Raw genomic sequence first — 19,886 nt, 5'->3', positions numbered from 1 at the left:
CCACAGACCTCTTTTAGACCTTCCAAAGTGGACCCTCACCCAGTGGTTTGCCAAGGACCTTGCGGTTTTTGTCCCACCTCCCATAACGTGGATGAATCATTTTGCTCCTCTCCTCGCTTTGGTCTCATTATCATAGTCAATGTATATTCTTCAAAAGCCTCACAGTCTTCATCAACCAACACACCCTTCCCTTGTCCATGAAATCCAGGGATACCACAATAAATGAGTACTCCGTGAGAACGTTAGGCAAGCCCCGATTAAACCACAGATGATTTCGCAGCGCCACCTACAGACCAACGGTGCACATTGCAAGTGTGTTAGAAAGAGTGAACACAGATTCTGTAATCCAGGTGGCAGGTGCGAAGGACTCAGTGGCTTCAATAACTGGACCACATTATCATGTCTTCACTGAGTACCCTTGTGACTCTTCTAAGAACAGTATTTCTGGAGTTTAGAAGACAATTGGGGAATTCCAGACACAATGCCCAGGATATGACACATAAGTGTACTGACACATAATAAATGTCTCCCATAGTCCCAAACTTGTAGCCCTTCAAGTGTCATCTAACTGCCTGCTGGATCTCTCCATTGGGATGGTCCACAGCTAAGATGGCCAATATGATAGCCACAAGTCACATGTAGCTATTTAAATTCAGGTTAATTAAAATGAGATAAAATTCAGTTCCTCAGACTAGCTGCATTTCAAGTTCTCAGTGGCCACATGTGGTTAGTGACTTCTGTAATGGACAGTGCAGATATCAAACATTTTCACTGTTGCAGAAAATTCCATGGGTCAGCACCAGTCTACAGGAATCTCAACTTCAGGTGTCCAAAACGAGTTAAGTTTTCTTAACTAGTTTAAGTTATCTTACCAATTTTTCTCCCCACTGGACTGCTAGTCCCTCGAGGAACAAAGCTTGTGACCTCTGTCTGTGTGTATCCCTGCTGCGCATCTAGCAGAGGGCCAAGGACTGCAGGTGCATTCAATGAATGTGGGAGGAAAAAAAATAAAGGTGTGATTAAAAAAAAAATGAACACTGAAGAAACCAAGGATCAGAATATAATTGTTCCTGAGATCATAATCAGTACATGACCAAGCTGGGATTTGAACCCAGATAGTTTAACTCCCCAGTGAGGTCACAATACACAGTTCATGTTAACTCTCATGTTGAGAATATTGTATCAAACTGAAGATGAAGATTTTTAACTGAGAAGGTTGGAGGAAGCCTTCTCTCCCCTTTAGATACTGGATGTCAGATCCTAGAGACCTCTTGGGAACTTCAGAGAAACTCCCCACTTGAGAATTGTGTGAAGGCTTCACCTTGAGGCTCAGGAAACCAAGCATTTTGTTTCAGTCTTTTTCCCTAGAAGTGCTGGATCTGGAGCCTATTCTCTTTCATGTTTCTCTTTGATGAAGTGATAACATAACTATGATTATGCTTATCAAATTTACAGACTGCTTTTATTCTATAGATGGGGAAAAAAGACTCCAAAAAAACTTTGATAAAGGTCTGTTTTGTTCTTCAAAACACAAGTTCAGTTTGTATAGAGGGTGAATCCTCTTAAGGAAAAACATAAACAATAGAAATACAGAATGGACAACTTAAAGAAAAAAAAAAGAACCTGGGTCATAGTTGAACACAAGCAGGTGAAGGTGAGGAAAGGGATGCTTTTGGGATATCTCAAAAGCAATATATTTGCCTTTTACCTAAAGATAAGGAAACCATCTTTATTTCACTCTGCCCTAGTCAATTTCTTATTAGGCTATGAGATCAGTTGTGGGTCTTTTTTTGTTTTTATTTTTTTAAGATATGGAGAAATTAGGGAAGGGTTAGAGATATAGCTGTAATCTCATTTTTAACTTGAATATAAAAGAAGTTTGTTATAGAAAAATAAAGAAAAAATGAGAAAATAAATCCCCTTATTCCACAACCTTTCAGGGATAATGACTCTAAAATTGTTTTCAATTAAATATATATATAAAGGCCCATACTATGCATTCCATTTTTAGAACCTGCTTTTTCACATACTGTATCATGAATATGTGGCATATTAAACATATCTTCTTACTAATAGCTGCATCCATCTCATGGATGTGGTTGAATTTGTTTAGTAAATTATCACATAGATAATTCAACTATGATTTATGTGGGTTGGAAAAACGAAATTTATTTAAAGGAATGGAAATAATGCCAAGCAGCATAAGATAAAAGTAATTATGATTTTTGACTTTGACCTTGGAATTCAGCCAACACAAATACTCTCCCCACATCAAAACCAGCTCTGACCACAGCTTTGCCCTGCTCCTCCTGCACTGCTGTCACCAGGCTTGAGCAAGGGGTGGGGCAGAGTGGTCTTAGGTGAGGGGATTTTTTTGGGGGGTGTGGGGGTGGGGGGGTGCATATCTTTTTCAGCTTGATCCAGACACATGAACTATTTTCATCACTGGATTCATTCCTGAGGATCCAGTGCTGTCCCTTAAGGAATGCAAATGCCCCTGGAAGGGATTAGAATGCGGGTATAAAATCACTTTCCCTCTTTAACTTTTCAGAATATGTACATCTGAAAACTCTCCCGTACCCAGAGGGATCTCAAAGCTTGGGCCCATCGGATCCCTGAAGGTGCAGAACTCTCTGGAAGCCTGTAAAAGGTGTGGACCAGGAGGGGTAAGTCTTAAAGACAAACCATTCCAGCTTGAATCATTTTAAAAGTAAATCCTGAAAAGGAGTCAGAAGCAAATCTGATCTCCACGGTTCCTCTCAGCAGTCTGTGCCGACAGGGACGGTAACGCCAAAGCACTGTTTTCCACTCTCCGCTGTGGATTCTGTCCTGCCTTCTCAATGCTCTGAGCCTGGCTGGACTCCTCTTCCAACCCAATCTGTCCCTCCTTTTGTTTGAATTCTTCAGGTCAGTTAATGGCACCACCAATTGTTCTGCGGTCAAAGGTTACTGATTTTTGTTCCCTCTCACCCTCCCAACCAAGCTAGTTACCAATTGTTGATTTTGCCTCTGAACTGTTTCCTGGGACTGTTTCCTTGACCCTTTCCTTTCTTCTTCAACCTCAGGGCCACTGCTTGAGTTTCAGACACCCTGATTTTCCCATTCAGCCCAGACACTGTGGCCAGAGGGGGCCTTCCCCTGGTTGTGCCAATTATGCCATATCTGTGAATAAATGTCCTTGATGATAACCAAACTCTCCAGCATGGCATACAGTGATTCTCACAACCTGACACCAACTTATTTTAATCTGATTCTCCACATCCTTTCTCCAGCCACACCAGCTGACACCCCCTGCTTACAGGCTACCATACCCTTGGACCTGCTACTCCACGTGGCTTCCATGGGCTTTCCACTTACCCTTCAAGAGCTATATCAAAGACCACCCAGGTAAGTTGGATTCTATTCTTCCTGCTCCCAGGTTCCCACTGAACTTCATATAATTGTCTGTCTTCCCACCTTAGATTTCTTCTTGAGGGCAAAGACTTCTCCCTGCACTTAGACTGGTGCTCAAAGTCAGCAGACACTCAACAAACGATTGTTGCATTAAATAGCTAGTGCTTAGAGCTTATACTTTATTTGGTGCCTCTATTTATTGTGATCTTTTCATGTGTATGAGGTGTGAGACAAAGCCCTGATATGACTCATTATTTAACAAGCATACCAGAATGTATATTTCCAAATGAGGGCTGCTTCCTTCAAAGCTATCTCCACGCAAGAGTGATACTTAGTTCTGTCATGCTATCGTTGCTCAAAACCCCTTTGGAACACCTCTCTGAGAAAAAACTTATGCATTTATAGAACTTTCTTATTAATATGTTCATGGTAGGGATTTTTTTCATTCATTCAACATTGATTATCCACTTCTCTAACCCAGGCACGCAGCTGGTGCTGTGGGAAAGATAAGATGAATCAGTTATTCACCCAGTCTTCAAGGAAGTTTCTGTTTGGTAAGGGAGATTAGATCTGAAACTCACTGCAATACAAGATTAAGTAATAATGCTCCCTAAGAGGTTGGATTTGATTTTTGGAAAATGCCAAAATTCCTTTGGTTTCAAGCCTGCCAACAATATGGATGATAGAGCGGAGTGATTACGTACTGCTTTAAGTCGATATGTTTTGAAGATTTGCAACAGGTGCCTTGCCTGTTTTCCAACATTTGGCATGTTCATTTAAAACCCAGACTCCAGCTTTGTAACTATCTGTCTGTCTGCCTACCTGTCTGTCTGTCTGTCTGTCTGTCTGTCTGTCTGTCTATCTATCTATCTATCTATCTATCTATCTACTGAACCTTCAGGGTAGGTGCTGAGGTCTCAGCCTTTCTTATTGAGCACATAAGATGTCTTGGATACAAATTCCTTGAGTTTCTGAGCCCAAAGGGTGTCTCATGCTCGTTCCCACACGAACTTCACACTGAGTGTCCTTTGTCCCGTGTGGTTTTGCTTCGCAGCGAAAAGTTTTGCGGATCCCCAAGGGACAGCAGAGAACAACTGAAATAATGCCTTGGAGGGCAGGTGCGGGGGGTACTGGGGGGCGGATCCGGGAATAGAACCCGGGAGTTCCTGCTTCCTGGTTGCCCGGAGCCAGTGTCCTTTGGTGGGAGCCGCGGGGAAGGGAGCAGCCCTTCCTGCGCGCCAGGCGCCCGCTCCTTTCCCGGCCTTTCCGTCTGGAGCGGAGGGACACCGGCCGGCAGCCGGGGACCCCAGGGTGGCCCAAGGGACACCCCCACCCCGGTTAAGAGCAAGGTTTCTGCTTTCGAGAAAGGGAATCGGGTGCTCCGCGGGGAGGGGAAGGAACGGCGAGGGGCGAGGGGAGGAGGAAAGGAGTCGGAGCTGAGAGATCAAAGACCGGAGCCAGCAACTGAGGTCAAAGTTGAGGGGTCCGCGCGGCCCGGCCCTCCTCCCCGGCCTCCCCCGCCCCGGGCTCCCGCGCCGAGGGCCGGCTCCCCCTCCCTTCCCCTCCCCTCCCCCGCTGGGCCCCGCCCCTCGCCCGCAGCCCCCTCCCCCGCCCGCCCGCGTCCCAGTCTCCTCCCCGAGGTGCCGGTGGCGGGGCCGCCCACTCCCTCGCTCCCTCCCTCCCTCGGCTGCGCGCATCTCATACCAGCCCTCATTCCGCACATTCCAGGCTTCCTCCTTTCAAACTTGAGTCCAGGGGGTGGGAGGGCCGGCAGCTCCCGGCTCCCGCGCCGCCGCCGCGTCCCCGCTTCAGGTGAGTGGCGCCCGCCCGCGGCCCCGGGGCCCGCTCGCCCCGCGCGCCGCGTGCTCCTTCCCGGCTGCTCTTTTCTGTCCGCCGCTCCCCTTTCCCGCCTTGGACTTCTTGCGCTCCGCCCGTCGCTCGATCCTCCCCTCTCCTTTCTTCCCCTCTTCCTGGGAGCCCGGGCCCCCCGGTCCCTCCGCCCCGCTGCCCTCCCTGCCGCCCTCTCCCCGCGCCGGGTCCGCTCGCCGCGCTCCCTTCCTTTCGCCCGGTTGACTCACGCCTCCAGGAATAGGGATCTCCCGTGTTTTCCCGTCAGTCCCATTCTGGGAAAATCTCCTCCCTCGGCGCGCGGCGCTCGGGAGCCGGGCTGCGGCGAACTTGGTTGGGGCCGCCCCGGGGTCGCTCGTCCCGCATCCGCGCCTTCCCGCCCGGCCCGGCCGGTCGCCGTGGGGCTCCCTCGCTGACCCCCTTGTCGTCCCTGCAGTGGAATCGCCGGACTCCGGGGACCTCAGCGGAGCCGAGGCTGGAAGAACTGGCGCTCGGGACGGACCTCTTGGAACTAACTTAGCGCACTCACACCCCACCTTCCCGCACCCTGGGACCGGTGAGGACGCGGCCCCGCTGCGCGCAGGGGCGGAGGAGCCGGGAGGGCGGCATGGGGGCGACGCGGAGGAGCGGGGAGTTGTAGGACCTCGCCGAAGGGCAGACATCTGGGGTGTTGCGCGGGGCAACGTGGACCTTAGGGAGATGCTGGCGACGGGGGTGGGGGTGGTGGCGGGGGGCAGGATACGAGCAGGAAGGGGAGATCCGGAAGCTGAAAAGACCAGAGGCACAACCGCGGACACCCGCAGTGGAGAGACCCAGCGCCCACGCCCCTTTTCTCCCCTGGGCCCTTTTCGGGGCCTGGAAGAGAGAGGAGCGCTGGAGGTAGGTGTATTGGCTGGTTTAAGTGCTAAGATGCCAAAGAAAGGTCCCGCTCACCAGGGAGGGATTGGGAAGGCTGTTGTGTTCCATAGTGAGAACTGGTGAACGTGGAGAGCAGAGCTCCCAAACCCCAAAGGCATCCCAGGGGCTGCCTCTGTGCCCCCGTGTAAAGGAGTTGGGTTAGACTGGGTGGGTATGTCTGGTGAGTCCATATGAACTTACAACTGAGTGTCAGCTCCGGGTGTATGTGAGGGTGATAGCTGTTTGCATCGACTCCCCTTGGCCTCCAGTAGGCGTATTTGCTTGTGTTGAAGGTGTGTTGAAGTGTGTTCCTCTCTACTTGACACAGAGCTGTCTGAGAACATGAGTATGATGTCACGTCTCTAAGGGTGTATTTCTCTGTGAGTGTATTGGTTCCGAGTATCTCTTCTTCATACATAACCATGGGCGGGAGACAGTTGTCTGTGCCCAGGGATGATTTGTGGTTGTTGGACTGTGTGGCCTCCAGGCTCCCTGCCCCCTGGACTGGGCAGAGCTGGAAGGAAGCTGTCTACACCTGCCTTTTCCAGGCAGCTGTCTCTCTGAGGGAGAGTGGATCCTATTCTTGCCTGGAACAGTTTAGAGAATAAGCTGGTAGAAGGCTAAAAGAAGTTCAGATATTTGCCTTCAGGTTGTTGTTGATAGGGAGAGTTGGGAATGTTTTGGGGGTGCAGTCCCCCAGAAATATGGAGACCATTTTGAATCTTGAGACTTGTGTAGATAGTGCTTCTAAGTTGTCCCCAAGGACAAATAAGGATCTATTTGATGTTTAACAGCCTGAACTACTTTCTACTGGTCCAACTGTTCTTGAAGCCAACTAGGTAACCAAATGAAAGAAGCTCTCATTCTTTACACCTTGTCACCCCACAGTGCTTTGCTGTGGGAAGGGGGGCTGAGTAGCTCTAGTGCCAGCCTGGGAGGAAAGGGCTACTACCCCTGCTTTGCTAGGTGACCTTGGGGGAGACACTTCTAGGGGGTCTCGGTTTCCCCATCTCTTCCTTTCTGCTTTGCAATGGAGTTGTTCTTTCCAGTTAGGGTTTTCCCATTAGAAACATTTCAGAGGAGTGAACTGGGTAGGAGGGAGCCACCAGGTCCAGGAGATTGGCAGAGTGACATGGCACGTGGCTGGGGGTGCAGGCAGCCCGGGCATTGGAGGCCTTTCTTCAGTTCCACAACAAGATGATATGGGCATAAAGTTTAGAGCCACTTGGAAAGAAGCGGTGGGGCGGGGGGAGGTGTCTCGTCCCTATCCTTCTATGCACCCTGGAGGGTGCAGAGATTCTGGTGGGACCACCTAACCCGCTCACCTGCTTAGGTCAGGTGTGTGGCTTGGGCTGCGAGGGAGGGTGGTCTCAAGCGACACTGATGGGCTGGAAAGTGTATGGGTTTGAGGTCAGACAGGTCTGGGTACAAATCCTGACAGTCACTCACTACCTTAAGGGCTCTCCAGGCTCAGTTTTCCAATGAGTTATATGGAGGAGGTAGGGGGGCAGGTAATAATGATATCTATCCAGAAGATTCGTTGTGGATATGGCTGCAGAGCAGCTAGCACAGTGCCTGGCACGTTCCATGGACCCAACAGATAGTGTATCCAGTGTTTCCTAAGTTATTTTAATGAGGACCCTCTTTTACCTAGGGGTTAGTGTTTTTTGAATTAATTTCTCTGAACTCCCTGTGAGGAACCCTGCTCTACCTCATTAATAATTTCTTCAGCATTTACTGTGGAGCGGTCCCACCACATGTTCTTTATTCTTAGGAAACCAGGGTAGCTCGTGCCTCCGGAGTGAACATGCTGAGCATTATTGGATATTCTGATGTCAGGGTCTAACTCTCATTTAAGGACAGGGAGCCTTACAACCCTGGGGACAGTAACTTGTTTAAGGGTCACAACGGCCCCTCTGCCCAGCAGAACACACAGACTTACTGGGGAAGGACCCGTTTTACTGTAAAATCTGAGAATGCCAAGTCCGGAATGGGGGGGTCGTCCCTCAGGAGGTCTTTAAAAACCCACCCATCCTTTCTCCTCATTGGTCTGTGCATTACTCTGCCAGGTGGACGAGGGTCTCCCTATCTTTCTAGACCCCCTGGGAGCAAATGTCACAAACCTCCCTCCTTTGCTCCCCTTCTGGCGTGTTGGCACGGGTGACTGTCACAAAGCAGTACCTGTTGCCAAACCTGTGGCCACACCTCCTCTTCCTCAGTGGAAGTGGACATTGACCACCAGCTTTGGTCCCTTGCCTTTCCTATAGTTGAGGCCATTCCGGTGGCAGTCGGAAATTCAGGGCTTGTGCGGGTGGCTTTACCTTGCCTGTCTTCCTTTTGCCCCCTGATGACCTTTTGTTGGCAGGGGTTGAGACGCCAGCTCCCTTTAAAAGCTCTGAAACTGGAGCTAACAGCTGCTCTCCAGCACCCACGCCCCCCCCCATGCCCCGGGTTTTAAAGCAGCTCGGGGGCCCAGGTGGAGGTGGGGGGCAAGGGCTTCATCACTGAGGAGCCCAGAGTCTCTGACTCCCACACAGTTAATTCCAGTTCTGCAGTTTGCCTTGACCTCTCTGAAATGACTGTCCCTCCCTTGCTTTTTGGTTTTCCTCCATCTAGATGTTGGAGTGATTCTAATCACCACCTGCTCTCTGTATATCCCTTCTGGCGGTGGGGACTGGATCTTTGGGGGGAGATTTCTGCTAAAACTCCGTGCCTCCCTCCAGGCAGGCTCCCTGTGAGTGCGCCAGCCCCCATGGGTGGGGACTCTGCTTCCTTTGACCCAAACTTCATGGGAACAATAGACTTCAGAGGAGTCACCCCGGGGCAGGAAATGGGAGCTGTGCTAGCAGCAGGGGTGAACCCTCCTGGGGGGAGGGGGTTGCATATCCGTGCCTGAAGGAAAGGCAGAGTGTTGGGGCAAGCGCAAAGGGCACTGGGGAGGGGCTGATGACACACAGGGTGGGCCCCGGGGTGGGGGCTTTCCGTGAAGGGGGCCTGTGGACTCAGAGTGAAACCTGAGCTGCTCAGAGCTCACGATTGGCGGAGCATTCATTCAGTGTTTTACCAGCGAAGATATTGTGGCGTCTGAGGCCTTGCTCATGCCAAGCCGGTACCCCCTGCCAGCACCGTGTCTGCCCTCTCACCTTCCAGCTCCTGAGAGGTCTTCGTGAGTCGTCCTGGCCTGGATAAAAAGCTAGTTTTGTTTCTTTTGGCTGTTCTCCATGTTGGCATTTCGCCTTGAGTAATAGTTGGTGGGGGAGGCCGTGCCGTGCAGAGCCCTGGGTGGGGGGTCAGTGGACACTGTAAAGGCAGTACTTCGGCCCCAGTTGCGAGGGCAAGAGATGACAGGGACAGGCAGAGGGAGATGCCTGCCCGAGGCAGGTGGCGGGATGTCCACTGGAGGCCCAGGCCTCTTTATCTCGCCTTCATCTTTGCAAGGGTAGAAGACGTTTCAAAGGCTAAGGCCTGCTTTTCTTTCTTCCCTTTTTCCAGGTCCCACTATTGGGATCCTGGAAGTGATAGGCTGGGAAGCTTCCTTTTGCTCCTTAGCCAAGGTCTAGGTCAGATTTTTGAACACAAGATCTGTGGGGATTTAGAAGAGGAAGTCAAGACAACTAGTAGCCAATGTGGACCCACTCGAACAGGTCTTGGGGAAATAATCTAATTTGGGGGAAGGAAGGTTCAGTGGGGAATTTGAGCGTAATGGGTTTCTTGGGTACCAGAGAAGTAAATGTGGCCTGGCTGGCACAGCAGGGAGATGGATTTGTAGCTGGTTGAAAGACTGCCTTGAGTGGTGACTACTGCTGGAGGTTTCTAGCGATATGCCTCGGAGCTCTCTTTGGCTTTGTCCTCTTTTAGATCCTTTATCTAGGACATGGGAATCGCATAGAAAGAACATGCTTATCAATTCTGTGGGGGTCAGGGAGAGCAAACAGGATTCAAAATCATCTCGATGGACTAGAATGCAGAAATTAGCAGAAAGATGAAATAAAAATTTTTACCAACTATTAAGATTAATATATGTTCACTATAGAAAATCTGGAAAATAAGAAATCTATAAAGAAGAAAACAAAATAGTCCCACAAATCAGGGATGAGCATGGTTAGTGTTTGTGTATATTTTCCTTCAAATTTGTGTTCTTGTAAATCTATATGTATTTTAGCATAATTGCAGTTGTACTCTATCCTGTTTTTTACCCCCATTAAACACTATATCGTAATATCCCATGTCATAAAAATGATTTAAAACTATAATTTTTAGGATCTGAATAATATTACCTTATATGAATGTATCTTAATTTATTTACTGGCACCCCACTGGGCTTTTAGCCTTAAAAAATTTACTTGATATTGAACCATATTGAACATCTATCCTTGTCTCAAGATGAAATCTGACAGGTTGAAATGTAAAATCTTGCATTTAACCTTTTTTATTTATTTTACATTTTTAAATTGTGAAATATAACATATACAGAAAAATGATAACTTTCAATATATGATTTAAGAAGTAGTTAGAGAGCAAAGTTCAAAGAATATTATGGGTTACAGTTCCACAATTTCAGTAATTTCCCTATTGTGAAATATAACTTATATACAGAAAGGTGATAACTTTCAAAGTATGATTTAACAGGTAGCTATACAGCAATTTTGAAGCACTTGTATTTAACTTGAAACATCAATTATGTAAGTATAGAATAGGGTGGAGCTTACTAACAATTCATGTGGAAAAAAAAATAAAACCTGGGAGTTTTTGGGTGATGAAAGGAAGGGAAAGGGGAAAACTAACATTTAGGAGGTGACTATTAAAAGTAGAATGCTGGGCTTGTACATATTTTGCCTTTATTATCTCATTTAATTCTCGTAACAATGCCCTGTGAGATAAGGGATTTGTTGGTTTTTGTCTTCAGCCTCTACTTCACGGAAGAGGAAAAGAGTTACAACACGGTCTTAATGCTGGAGTTAGAGTTTGAATCCAGGTTGAGCAGTTCTTTTCCACCACAACCACTGGACCATGAACTGTGTGGGCCAGTGGTGTGGCCAGGAACCGTGTCCAGGAAGACTTGCCTGCCGAGCCGCGAGACGCTCGCCGTGCTGGAGCCACGTCTGGTTTTGGAGGGTGGCTGTATTGGGATCTATTCAGAATTGAGCTTGCCGTAATTTTTTTTTTTTCCATTTGATTGTTATTTATTTATTTATTTTAATTAAATTCAGTTTTATTGCGATATATTCACATACCATACAATCATCTATAGTGTGCAATCAACTGTTCACAGTACCATCATATAGTTATATAGTTAACGCATTCGATCACCCAATCTATTTTGAACTTGTTCTTACAAATTACACCAGAAAGAATAAAAATAAGAATAGAAGAATAAAAGTAAAAAAGAACATCCAAATGATATCTCCATCCCACCCTATTTTTCATTTAGTTTTTTGTCCCCATTTTTTCTGCTCATCCATCCATACACTAGATAAAGGGAGTGTGATCCACAGGCTTTCACAATCATAGTGTTACCTTGTAAGTTACATTGCTGTCATAGCGGTCAAGGCTACTGGGTTGCAGTTTGATAGTTTCAGGTATTTACTTCTAGCTATTCCAATACATTGAAACCTAAAAAGTGTTATCTATATAGTGCTTAAGAATGTCCACCAGAGTGACCTCTTGAGTCCATTTGAGATCTCTCAGCATCTGAAGCTTTATTTCATATCCCTCTTTTGGTTAAGAAGATATTCTCGATCCCACAATGCCGGGTCCAGATTCATCTCTGGGAGTCATATCCTGCATTGCCAGGGAGATTTGTACCCCTGGGGGTCAGATCCCACTTAGCGGGGAGGGCAGTGAGTTCACCTGCTGAGTTGGCTCAGCCAGAGAGAGAGAGAGAGAGGGCCACATCTGAGCAACAAAGAGGCATTCAGGGGGAGACTCTTAGGCACAATTATAAGCAGGTTTAGCCTCTCCTTTGCAGTAATGAGCTTGCCATAATTTTAACTGTCTCAGCAGTGGCCACGTGGCCACCTCTTGCTGGGGGTGCTTGGGAGGAGGTGTCTGCCTGGGTGGGAAATTTGGCTAAGTGGTTCTCAGGCCTCGGCTTCCTGCAAGAGTCTGTGGTTCTCAGCGTCTGCACTAGCTGATCTGTGAGGTGTTTTTGCTTGCTGAGATTCCTGCTGGAGGAAGGTAGAGCTAAGTTGCCTCCTCCACTGGAGGAAGGCTGGGAGGGGTGGGGTCAGAGCAGGTGGCGGAGGCAGAATGGAGGACATCTGGAGGGGAGTTACTTCCTGGTTCCTCCTGAGGTTGGGGGATATGGAAGATGATCCAAGCACGGTGTAGCCGTAACAGGAATTTAATGCAAGCCAGGCGTGGAATTTAAAATTATCTAATAGCCACGTTCAAAAAGTAAAAAAAACCGGTACAGTAAATTTAATAATACATTTTATTTAACCGAATAGGGCTGAAATGTTATCATGTTAACATATAAGCAATAGTAAGATATATTGAGATATTTTCCTTTTTTTTTTCATACTAAGTGTTTGAAATTCAGCATGCATTTTACACTTAACAGCACATCTTGGTTCAGACTAGCTACATTTCAAGTGCTTGATAGCCACCTGTGGCAAGAAGATACCCTTCGGACAGTGCCTCACAGCCCGCCTGCCTGGGTTCAAGTCCCAGTTCTGCCCCTCCTTAGCTGTGTGACCCAGGGCATGTTATCCCACTGCTATGTGACTCAGTTTCCCCTCCATAAAATGGGAATGATCATCTTATTAGAATCAGCCTCATACAGTTAATGTGAAGATTAAGTGATTTGATCTTTGTGAAGTGCTCAGATCATTGCCTGGCACATACCAAGCACTGCATAAGAGTTTGCTCAATAAATGACCCCAGACAAGCTGGAGTTTGTAAGAGGTGGGGGGCATCGGTGATGTGCTTAGAAAAACTGATCATGAAGTAGCCCTGTGGGGTGACCACTGTAGTTCTACATAAAGAAATTGTCTTCTGATGAGAGGGCCCTGATCTGCTATTGCTGCAAAGTGGGCCTGCCATCTGGAAGTCAGGAACCACCACACCTTGAAGAAGGAACAGGTTCCCGTCCCTCGGCAGGTACGTCCTGAGCATCTGCCGCCCCTGGCTTGGAACTATGCCGGGTGGCGTGGAGGAAGCAAGAGCATCCTAAGAAATGCTCCATCATAAACTGGATGACCTCATGTTGGAATGGGAGGTGGGGTCACTTCCAGCACTTGGAGGTTTAGGCAATAGCTGGGCTGCTTATGCAAGAGAAGTAAAGCCATTATAGGCAATAGCTGGGCTGCTTATGCAAGAGAAGTAAAGCCATTACAGTGGCTTCTGATACCCTCCTCAGAACACTGCCAGCCCCGGCACTGCCAACTCGCCTCTCTTGGCATCAGCTCCCTCCAGCGGTGCCTGCCCTGCACCAATCCACAACAGTCATGGAGCACCCACGGTGTGGTTGGCACTGTGCTGGCCTCCCAGGGGGAAAGGGGGAACCTGGTCCTGTCCTCAAGGAGCTTGCAATCCAGCGGGGGAAGACAGACTATAAATAGCTAATGATAATAACCTGTAAGGTGAGGAAGGTCTAATTAGAGGCACAAACAAGTGCTGTGGGGTGCTGGGAAAGGGTGAGTCATTCCTTCGAGGCTGGGAGGGGTCAGGGAAGGCTGCGTGGAGGAGGAGGAGGCATTTGTGCTGGCTTGGAAGGACAGCAGGGTTTTGACAGCCATGTGTGTGTATGAACAGAAGAGAGGAATACCTGTGAGAAGACGGGTAAAAGCAGCGATTGAGAGCTATCATCATGAAGTGGATTAGAAGTGGGGAGATAACTAGGATTTATTAATGAGGTGAATTTGTACTGGGCAGAATAAGGAGAATATTTTTAAAAATGTTTAATTTGTGTATAGTAAAAAGTTTTTATTGTACAGTTCCATGGACTTTGACAAGCACAGAGTTGGGCATTCATCACCACAATGAAGATTCAGAATTGTCCCATTGCCCCCAGAAATTTTCTCATGCTGCTGCCCCTTTTTGTAATTCCTTCCCCCTGCTCCCTGGCCCATCTCCCAGGAACGCTCATCAGTCCTCCCTGCCTGTAACTCTGCCTTTTCAAGAATGTCATGATGGAATCACACAGTGTGTAGCTTCTTGAGTATGGCTTCTTTCTGCTTAATACCTTTGCGATTCATCCAAGTTGTTGCCTATATCTATGGTTTGTTCCTTTTTATTGTCGAGCAGTGTTCCATCCTGTGGATTACCACAGTTTGTTTATCCGCTTGCTGGCTGAAGGACTTTTGGGTTGTTTCCAGCTTTTGCTGATTATGAACAAAGCTGCTATAAACATTTGACTGCAGATTTGCGTGAACATATGCTTTCATTTCTCTTGGGGAAATATCTGAGAGTGGGATTGCAAGGTCATGTGGTATGTGTACATGTAACACTGTAAGACATTGCCAGAGCGGCTGTGCCATTTTGGAGTTGCATCAGCAAAGCAGGAGAGTTCCATTGCTCTATTGCTCTGTATCCTCTTGACAGTGTTTTTTGTTATTGTTGTTGTTGTTTCATTCTAATAAGTATGTAGTGGTATCTCATTTGGTTTTGATTTGCATTTCTGGTTCTGTGTGTTTGATTTGCATTTCCGTAACAATGATGAGGCTGGGAATCTTTCATTGGCTTATTTACCATTCACATATCTTCTCTGGTCAAGTGTCTGTTCAAGTCTTTTGAACTGTTTTCTTTTAGTTTGTTTATTTTGAGAGTTCTTTAATGTTCTGGATACAAGTTCTTTGTTAGGTAGGTGACTTGCAAATTTCCGGGGAAAACCTTTTAAGGAGCAAGTCTGCCAAAGATGATGGGTGTGAGGGATTCTGGAAGTGGGGTGAGCGTTTGGTGTCCTGAGCTCGGCTTTTCTGCAAGGGGTGGGACCCGGGGTGGGGGTGGGGGAACACTGGAGAATGGCCTATGGAAAAGGCCAGAAGAAATAGGGTCTTCCACAAAGTTCCATTCCTGTTCAGTACCTGCCATCAAACATGCTTTGGAGTAAGGGGCACAAATGGCCATCTTCCCTGACCTCTGGCCGTGCCATCCCCAATCCTTGTGTCCTGCTGGGTTAGGCTGGGCTGGCCCCTTCAGAAAAACAAATGCTGGTGTCCAGCCCGGGTTTCACCCAAACTGGGTGACCGTGCATTCTGGAATGGGAGGTGGGGTGATCGTTGGGCCTGGAGGGATAAGCCACTGGGGGTGTGGCTGGTGCCAGGGAGAATCAATGGGGATGAGTTTTCTGGGTCAGGGTGGGTCCCATGTGGGGTGATCCCAGCCTAGGATCTGAGGGCTTTGGATCACAAGCAGAATTTCTAGATCACCTCAGTCTTCAACCCTGGCACCATCCAGGCAGGCTCTGGGACAGAAGAACATTTATTATGAAAAATAGCCAAGGTTGGGATAGGTGCTGTCTCCTACATCTTGTCCGGGCTCCATCCAGCCTGTCCCACCCGTGCGTCCTGGGAGCTGGTCCATCCAGGCACTGAGGTCTTCATTCTTCCCATGGATGGGACCTTTTCCAGACATGATTAAGGCCTAGAGCTGGAGAAAGGGGCAGAGCTGAAGAGGAAAGCCCAGCCCTAGGAGCGTTTTTTTCTGCAGCTCTCAGGGCCTGCTGCCTCCAGGGCCTGTGCAGGGCTCCTCTCCAGCTTGGAGAGCTCCTGCCTGGCTCCTGCTCAGGCCAGTTTCTTTTTCCTGGTCAGGGAATGTGCTCCCCACGCCCACCCAGGATGCCTGATGCTGCAGGGTGCCTGATGGTGGCACACCCTGGGCCTGACTTGGGTGGTGCACAGTCCTGTCTCTTTCTTTGGGGGAACAGCCAAGTCCGGGCAAACCCATCTCCAAGGCTGGGGAAACGACACATTTTTTGAGCAGCACAGGAGTTGGTGTGTCCACTCAGTTTCTGTGTGCACCCTGGGGGGACTTGCTATTTGAGGGCAAGTTAGGCAAGGTCTTCCCTGCTGAATTATCTGTCTTGGGATCTGAATTTTCCTAGGGCAAGCCTATTTAAAGTGCAGCCAGCTGGTTTGGTTCAGTACTTTTGCCCCTTAAGTCCTTTCCTGACTGTTGCTTTACTTTAGAACCCTGAAGAAAGGCCCCGAGGAGAAAAAAAATACAAGGCTGACTCTCCCCATCTTTTCTTCTTGCAAATGGGGATACTGAGGCCCAGAGAGGAGAAGTAACTGGCCCAAGGCACCATGCCACATCTCCTTGGTGAAGCTGAGCGTGGAACCTGGTTTACCACAAAGCTGTTCCAAGTTGCCATGTGCCTGGCACCGTGCTTGAGACCTAAAGCCTGTTTCATCACAGCTTCATCACCTCCTTTAGTGGCCCCAGGGCAGGCGATGGAGGGGAAGGGACAGGGTGGAGGGCCATGGACACCAACTGCCATGACCCACTTCTTAGATGTGTTAGGGCCACGCCCACAGGCACCCATGGCCCGACACTGATTGGGGCAGGGTCCCAGCTTCCCCCTCTGGAGAGGCGAGGCAATGGGGGTGCTGGGGCCAGGGTGCGTCCTCTCACCCTGCTGCTGCTGCTGCTGCGGGCTGGGGGCTGGGCGGGAAGGAGGCACCCCAGGATGATTGGGCAATGGGCTTGGGCCTCTATCCACTCAGGAATCTTATCTCCCATCGTGGCTTCATCTCTGAGCCACCCACCCTTTCTCTGCTGATCACCTCCCCTCTGGCCTATTGCCGAGAGTGTCTCCACCTCTTTACTTATCTCTTCTCCTTGCCCTTCATTCCTCCTCTGCTCCCGCCCCTCCCCACTGTGTCCTGAATCCCTCCTGCTACTTCCCGCTCCCCTCCAGCACCCCGCCTGACACCCGTGGCCAAGGAAGAGTCACCAAAGCCTGCCAGGTCCAGTGCTCACATCTCATGGGCATGATCGAATTTAATCCTCATAACATTATCACCTCCTGAGTGTACGTAGGGGAGAACCTGAGGCTCAGAGTAGCTTGTCTTGGTTCGCAGACAGCATGAGGCTGACCCAGGACAGGATCCGAGTCCAGAGCCTAAACTCTTAATCTCCGCCCCACGGCATCTCTCTCTTTTCTGCCTTCTCCCCTGGCTAGGCAATGCCTGAAGGGGTCCATCTCCCTGTGGCTTCTGTTTTTCATCACGTTCTTACAGTCGGGAGGAATTGTGTAAGCCTTCCCACTGTCCCCCGGCATTCCCACCCCATCACTGAAAACGAAGTGATGAGCCTCTTCCCGTTGAAAGGTTCATCTGGGAATGTATCCACACTTGGCCTGTGCTCCATGAGCTTTTCCTGTCCTGTCCCATTGGGTCCTGACAACAGCTCTGTGGAAAGATGAGGAAACAGAAGCTAGAAGAGGAGGGAGTGACGCTTAGCATGAGGGGAGGGTGCTCCAGTGATGGGAATTGGGGCATTGAGCTTTTATTTGGTTTTGTTATTTTTTGAGACAGGCCTTTTTCTGGTCTCTAGCAAGCCCTGGCCCTGCCTTCTTAGAGTCCCACTGGGGTTAGCTTTTTCCAGCTGAGTCCTCAGGCCAAGCCCAGCCCAGCCCAGCCCAGCCCTTTGGCTCCCTGTTGTTTTCCTGCCTTCCACTCCCTCTCTTTCCCTTATCAGTAGGGACTCCTACTAGGAACCTGCCTATCTTATTTCTATAAACAGGCCATTTTCCTTGGTCCCCTGCAGTCTCCTTCCTCCCGGCTCCTCCCACAGCTTCTGCTCCCTCTGCCTCCTGGTGCCCTTTGGCACCTCTGCCATCAGGCCACTGTCTGGTGTGGGATTCCCAGGACCTTGAGTTCCACATCTATTCAAGTCCATTCTCTCCCTCCCTCTCCCCAAGATGTTCACTAAAATGGTTTGACATGTTGCCTCCCTCAGGTACCCGCACCTTTACAGGGAACTCTGAACACCCCACCCCTACCCCCGCACATGTGCACACACACACGCACACTAGACACAGGGACTATGGCTTACTTGAGCATTATCCCAATGCCCAGCCTATAGCATGTGCTCAATACACAGTTTTAAATGACTGAATGGAAGATGCAAAGGACTGAAGCACTAATGGTGAGCTTTTAGGCATGAAAGTCAGCAGGGAAGGGGATATTTTTGGCTGGGAAATGTGACTATCCACATGGGTGGGTCTCTTCTACCAATCCTTGGAGCACACCCTGCCTTCCCCTCAAGGACAGCCATCCAGGTGGGGTCGTGGGGGTTGAAATTGTGTGGCAGAAAGCACAGGGAGGAGGTTTGTTCTAGTTCCCGTTCTAACTGGTTATGTGGCCGCGTGGGAAGTCACTTCACTTCTCAGGATCTTAGTCTCCTCTCCTGTAAGTTGGAGGGCAACTTCCTCAGTGTTCTTTTCTCACCCACCCAACCTTTGGGAACACTGCATTTCCCCTGGGACCTTTCCCAGAGGCTGTGGGAGCAGTGGGGTCTGTGCTAAGAGACCAGGAGGGTTCTTGAATCTGCACAGAGAAGCGTCACTGGTTCCTCGGAGCCAATCAGTCTGGGGTCTGGTACCCCTCCCTGTTAGTCTTCACATCTAACTTGACTCCCTCATGCTGCAGAGTAAGACTGCTTCACCTTCATATTGTCTACAGAAGTGTGAACCAAACAGGTACAGAAGCAGTGTGGTGATGAGAGGTGGTTTGTGTGGTGAAGGGCTTCCGAGCTGACAGACTGACCCTGGCACCTCCTAGCTGTGGGACGTGGGCACGACTCTTCTCTCTGAGGAGCCTCAGTCTGTCTGTCTGTGAAATGGGATAATAGGCACTTCAGAGAGGTCTTGGGAAGTTAGAGTAGAGGTGCTAACATGCCCAGTGCCTGGCACAGAGTGGGCATTCAAAGATGGAAACTTTTAGTATTAATAATGAAATAGTTCATCTTTCTGGTGAGCAGAACATCTGTGTCCCCCAGTGTCCCAGGCTTCCACGAATGTTGGACTGCCTGAAATTGTCCTGTAGGGTTCAGACAAATGCATAGGGGCTGGGCACCACCTGTGAGGAGATGAGGAGCAATGCTGTGTGTGAGGAGGTGAGAAGGCACTGCCACGTGTGTGGAGGTGGGTGTCTGGCTCTGCTCCCAGGTCCCGTCCTCCCACTCAGCCAACTGAGTTACAGCTAGGCAGCCACTAGGCACCTCGGGGGACATAAATTTGCCCTTGTCCTCATACAGCCTTGGCTCTAGTGGATAAGAAGGACGTCGTCGTAGACATGGAAGACAGGAGACGGCTGACTGGCCAAGACAGAACTTGCCGAGCACCAAATGAGTAGTTGAGGCAGTACATGTTCTGGGTTGGAGGCCAAGGGAGCTGGGGGTCAGGGAATGCTTCAGCGAGGAAGCAGCTTCTGAGTTGGGCCTTTGTGCCATACTGCATGTCCTGTAACTCCTTCCTCGAAGCCGCTAACATTTTGTGGCACTTACACATTTACACGTCTGTTCTTGCACTCCCCCTGCTCTGCCCATCTAAAGTCTGAGCCCCTTGAAGACCTGGACCGTTTCTCCTGAGTTTAGTCCAAGAGCAGGTACTCAGTAGATGTTTATGGATGAACTGGTGGCAGGAATTAGATTAGTACAAAGGCCTGTGCTAAGCAGGTACACAATGTGAATAAATTCTGGAGGCTGGAGGAGAGTGAGGGGATGGGTCTGGAGAAAGGCCCAGGCCCACTGTTCTGGTTATCCAGGAATTTAAAAATGAGGTGAAACAGTGAAGCCCAGAG

General features: G+C 49.2%; 1 protein-coding gene across 1 annotated transcript in view; it reads left to right on the top strand.

Annotated features, from left to right (window-relative positions):
- Positions 1 to 19,886, top strand: part of TEAD4 (TEA domain transcription factor 4) — a 65,984-nt gene that overhangs the window by 1,632 nt on the left and 44,466 nt on the right. Inside the window, exons 2-3 of the mRNA XM_037847513.1 lie at positions 4,993 to 5,205; positions 5,678 to 5,797. Of these exons, the coding sequence (XP_037703441.1) occupies positions 4,993 to 5,205; positions 5,678 to 5,797 (333 nt within the window). The remainder of the gene's footprint in view (positions 1 to 4,992; positions 5,206 to 5,677; positions 5,798 to 19,886) is intronic.

Source organism: Choloepus didactylus, chromosome 8 (assembly GCF_015220235.1).
Source record: "Choloepus didactylus isolate mChoDid1 chromosome 8, mChoDid1.pri, whole genome shotgun sequence".
NCBI classification, from domain to species: Eukaryota; Metazoa; Chordata; class Mammalia; order Pilosa; family Megalonychidae; genus Choloepus; species Choloepus didactylus.
Note: the sequence above shows the minus strand (reverse complement) of the source record. Positions and strands in the feature narration are given on the sequence as shown.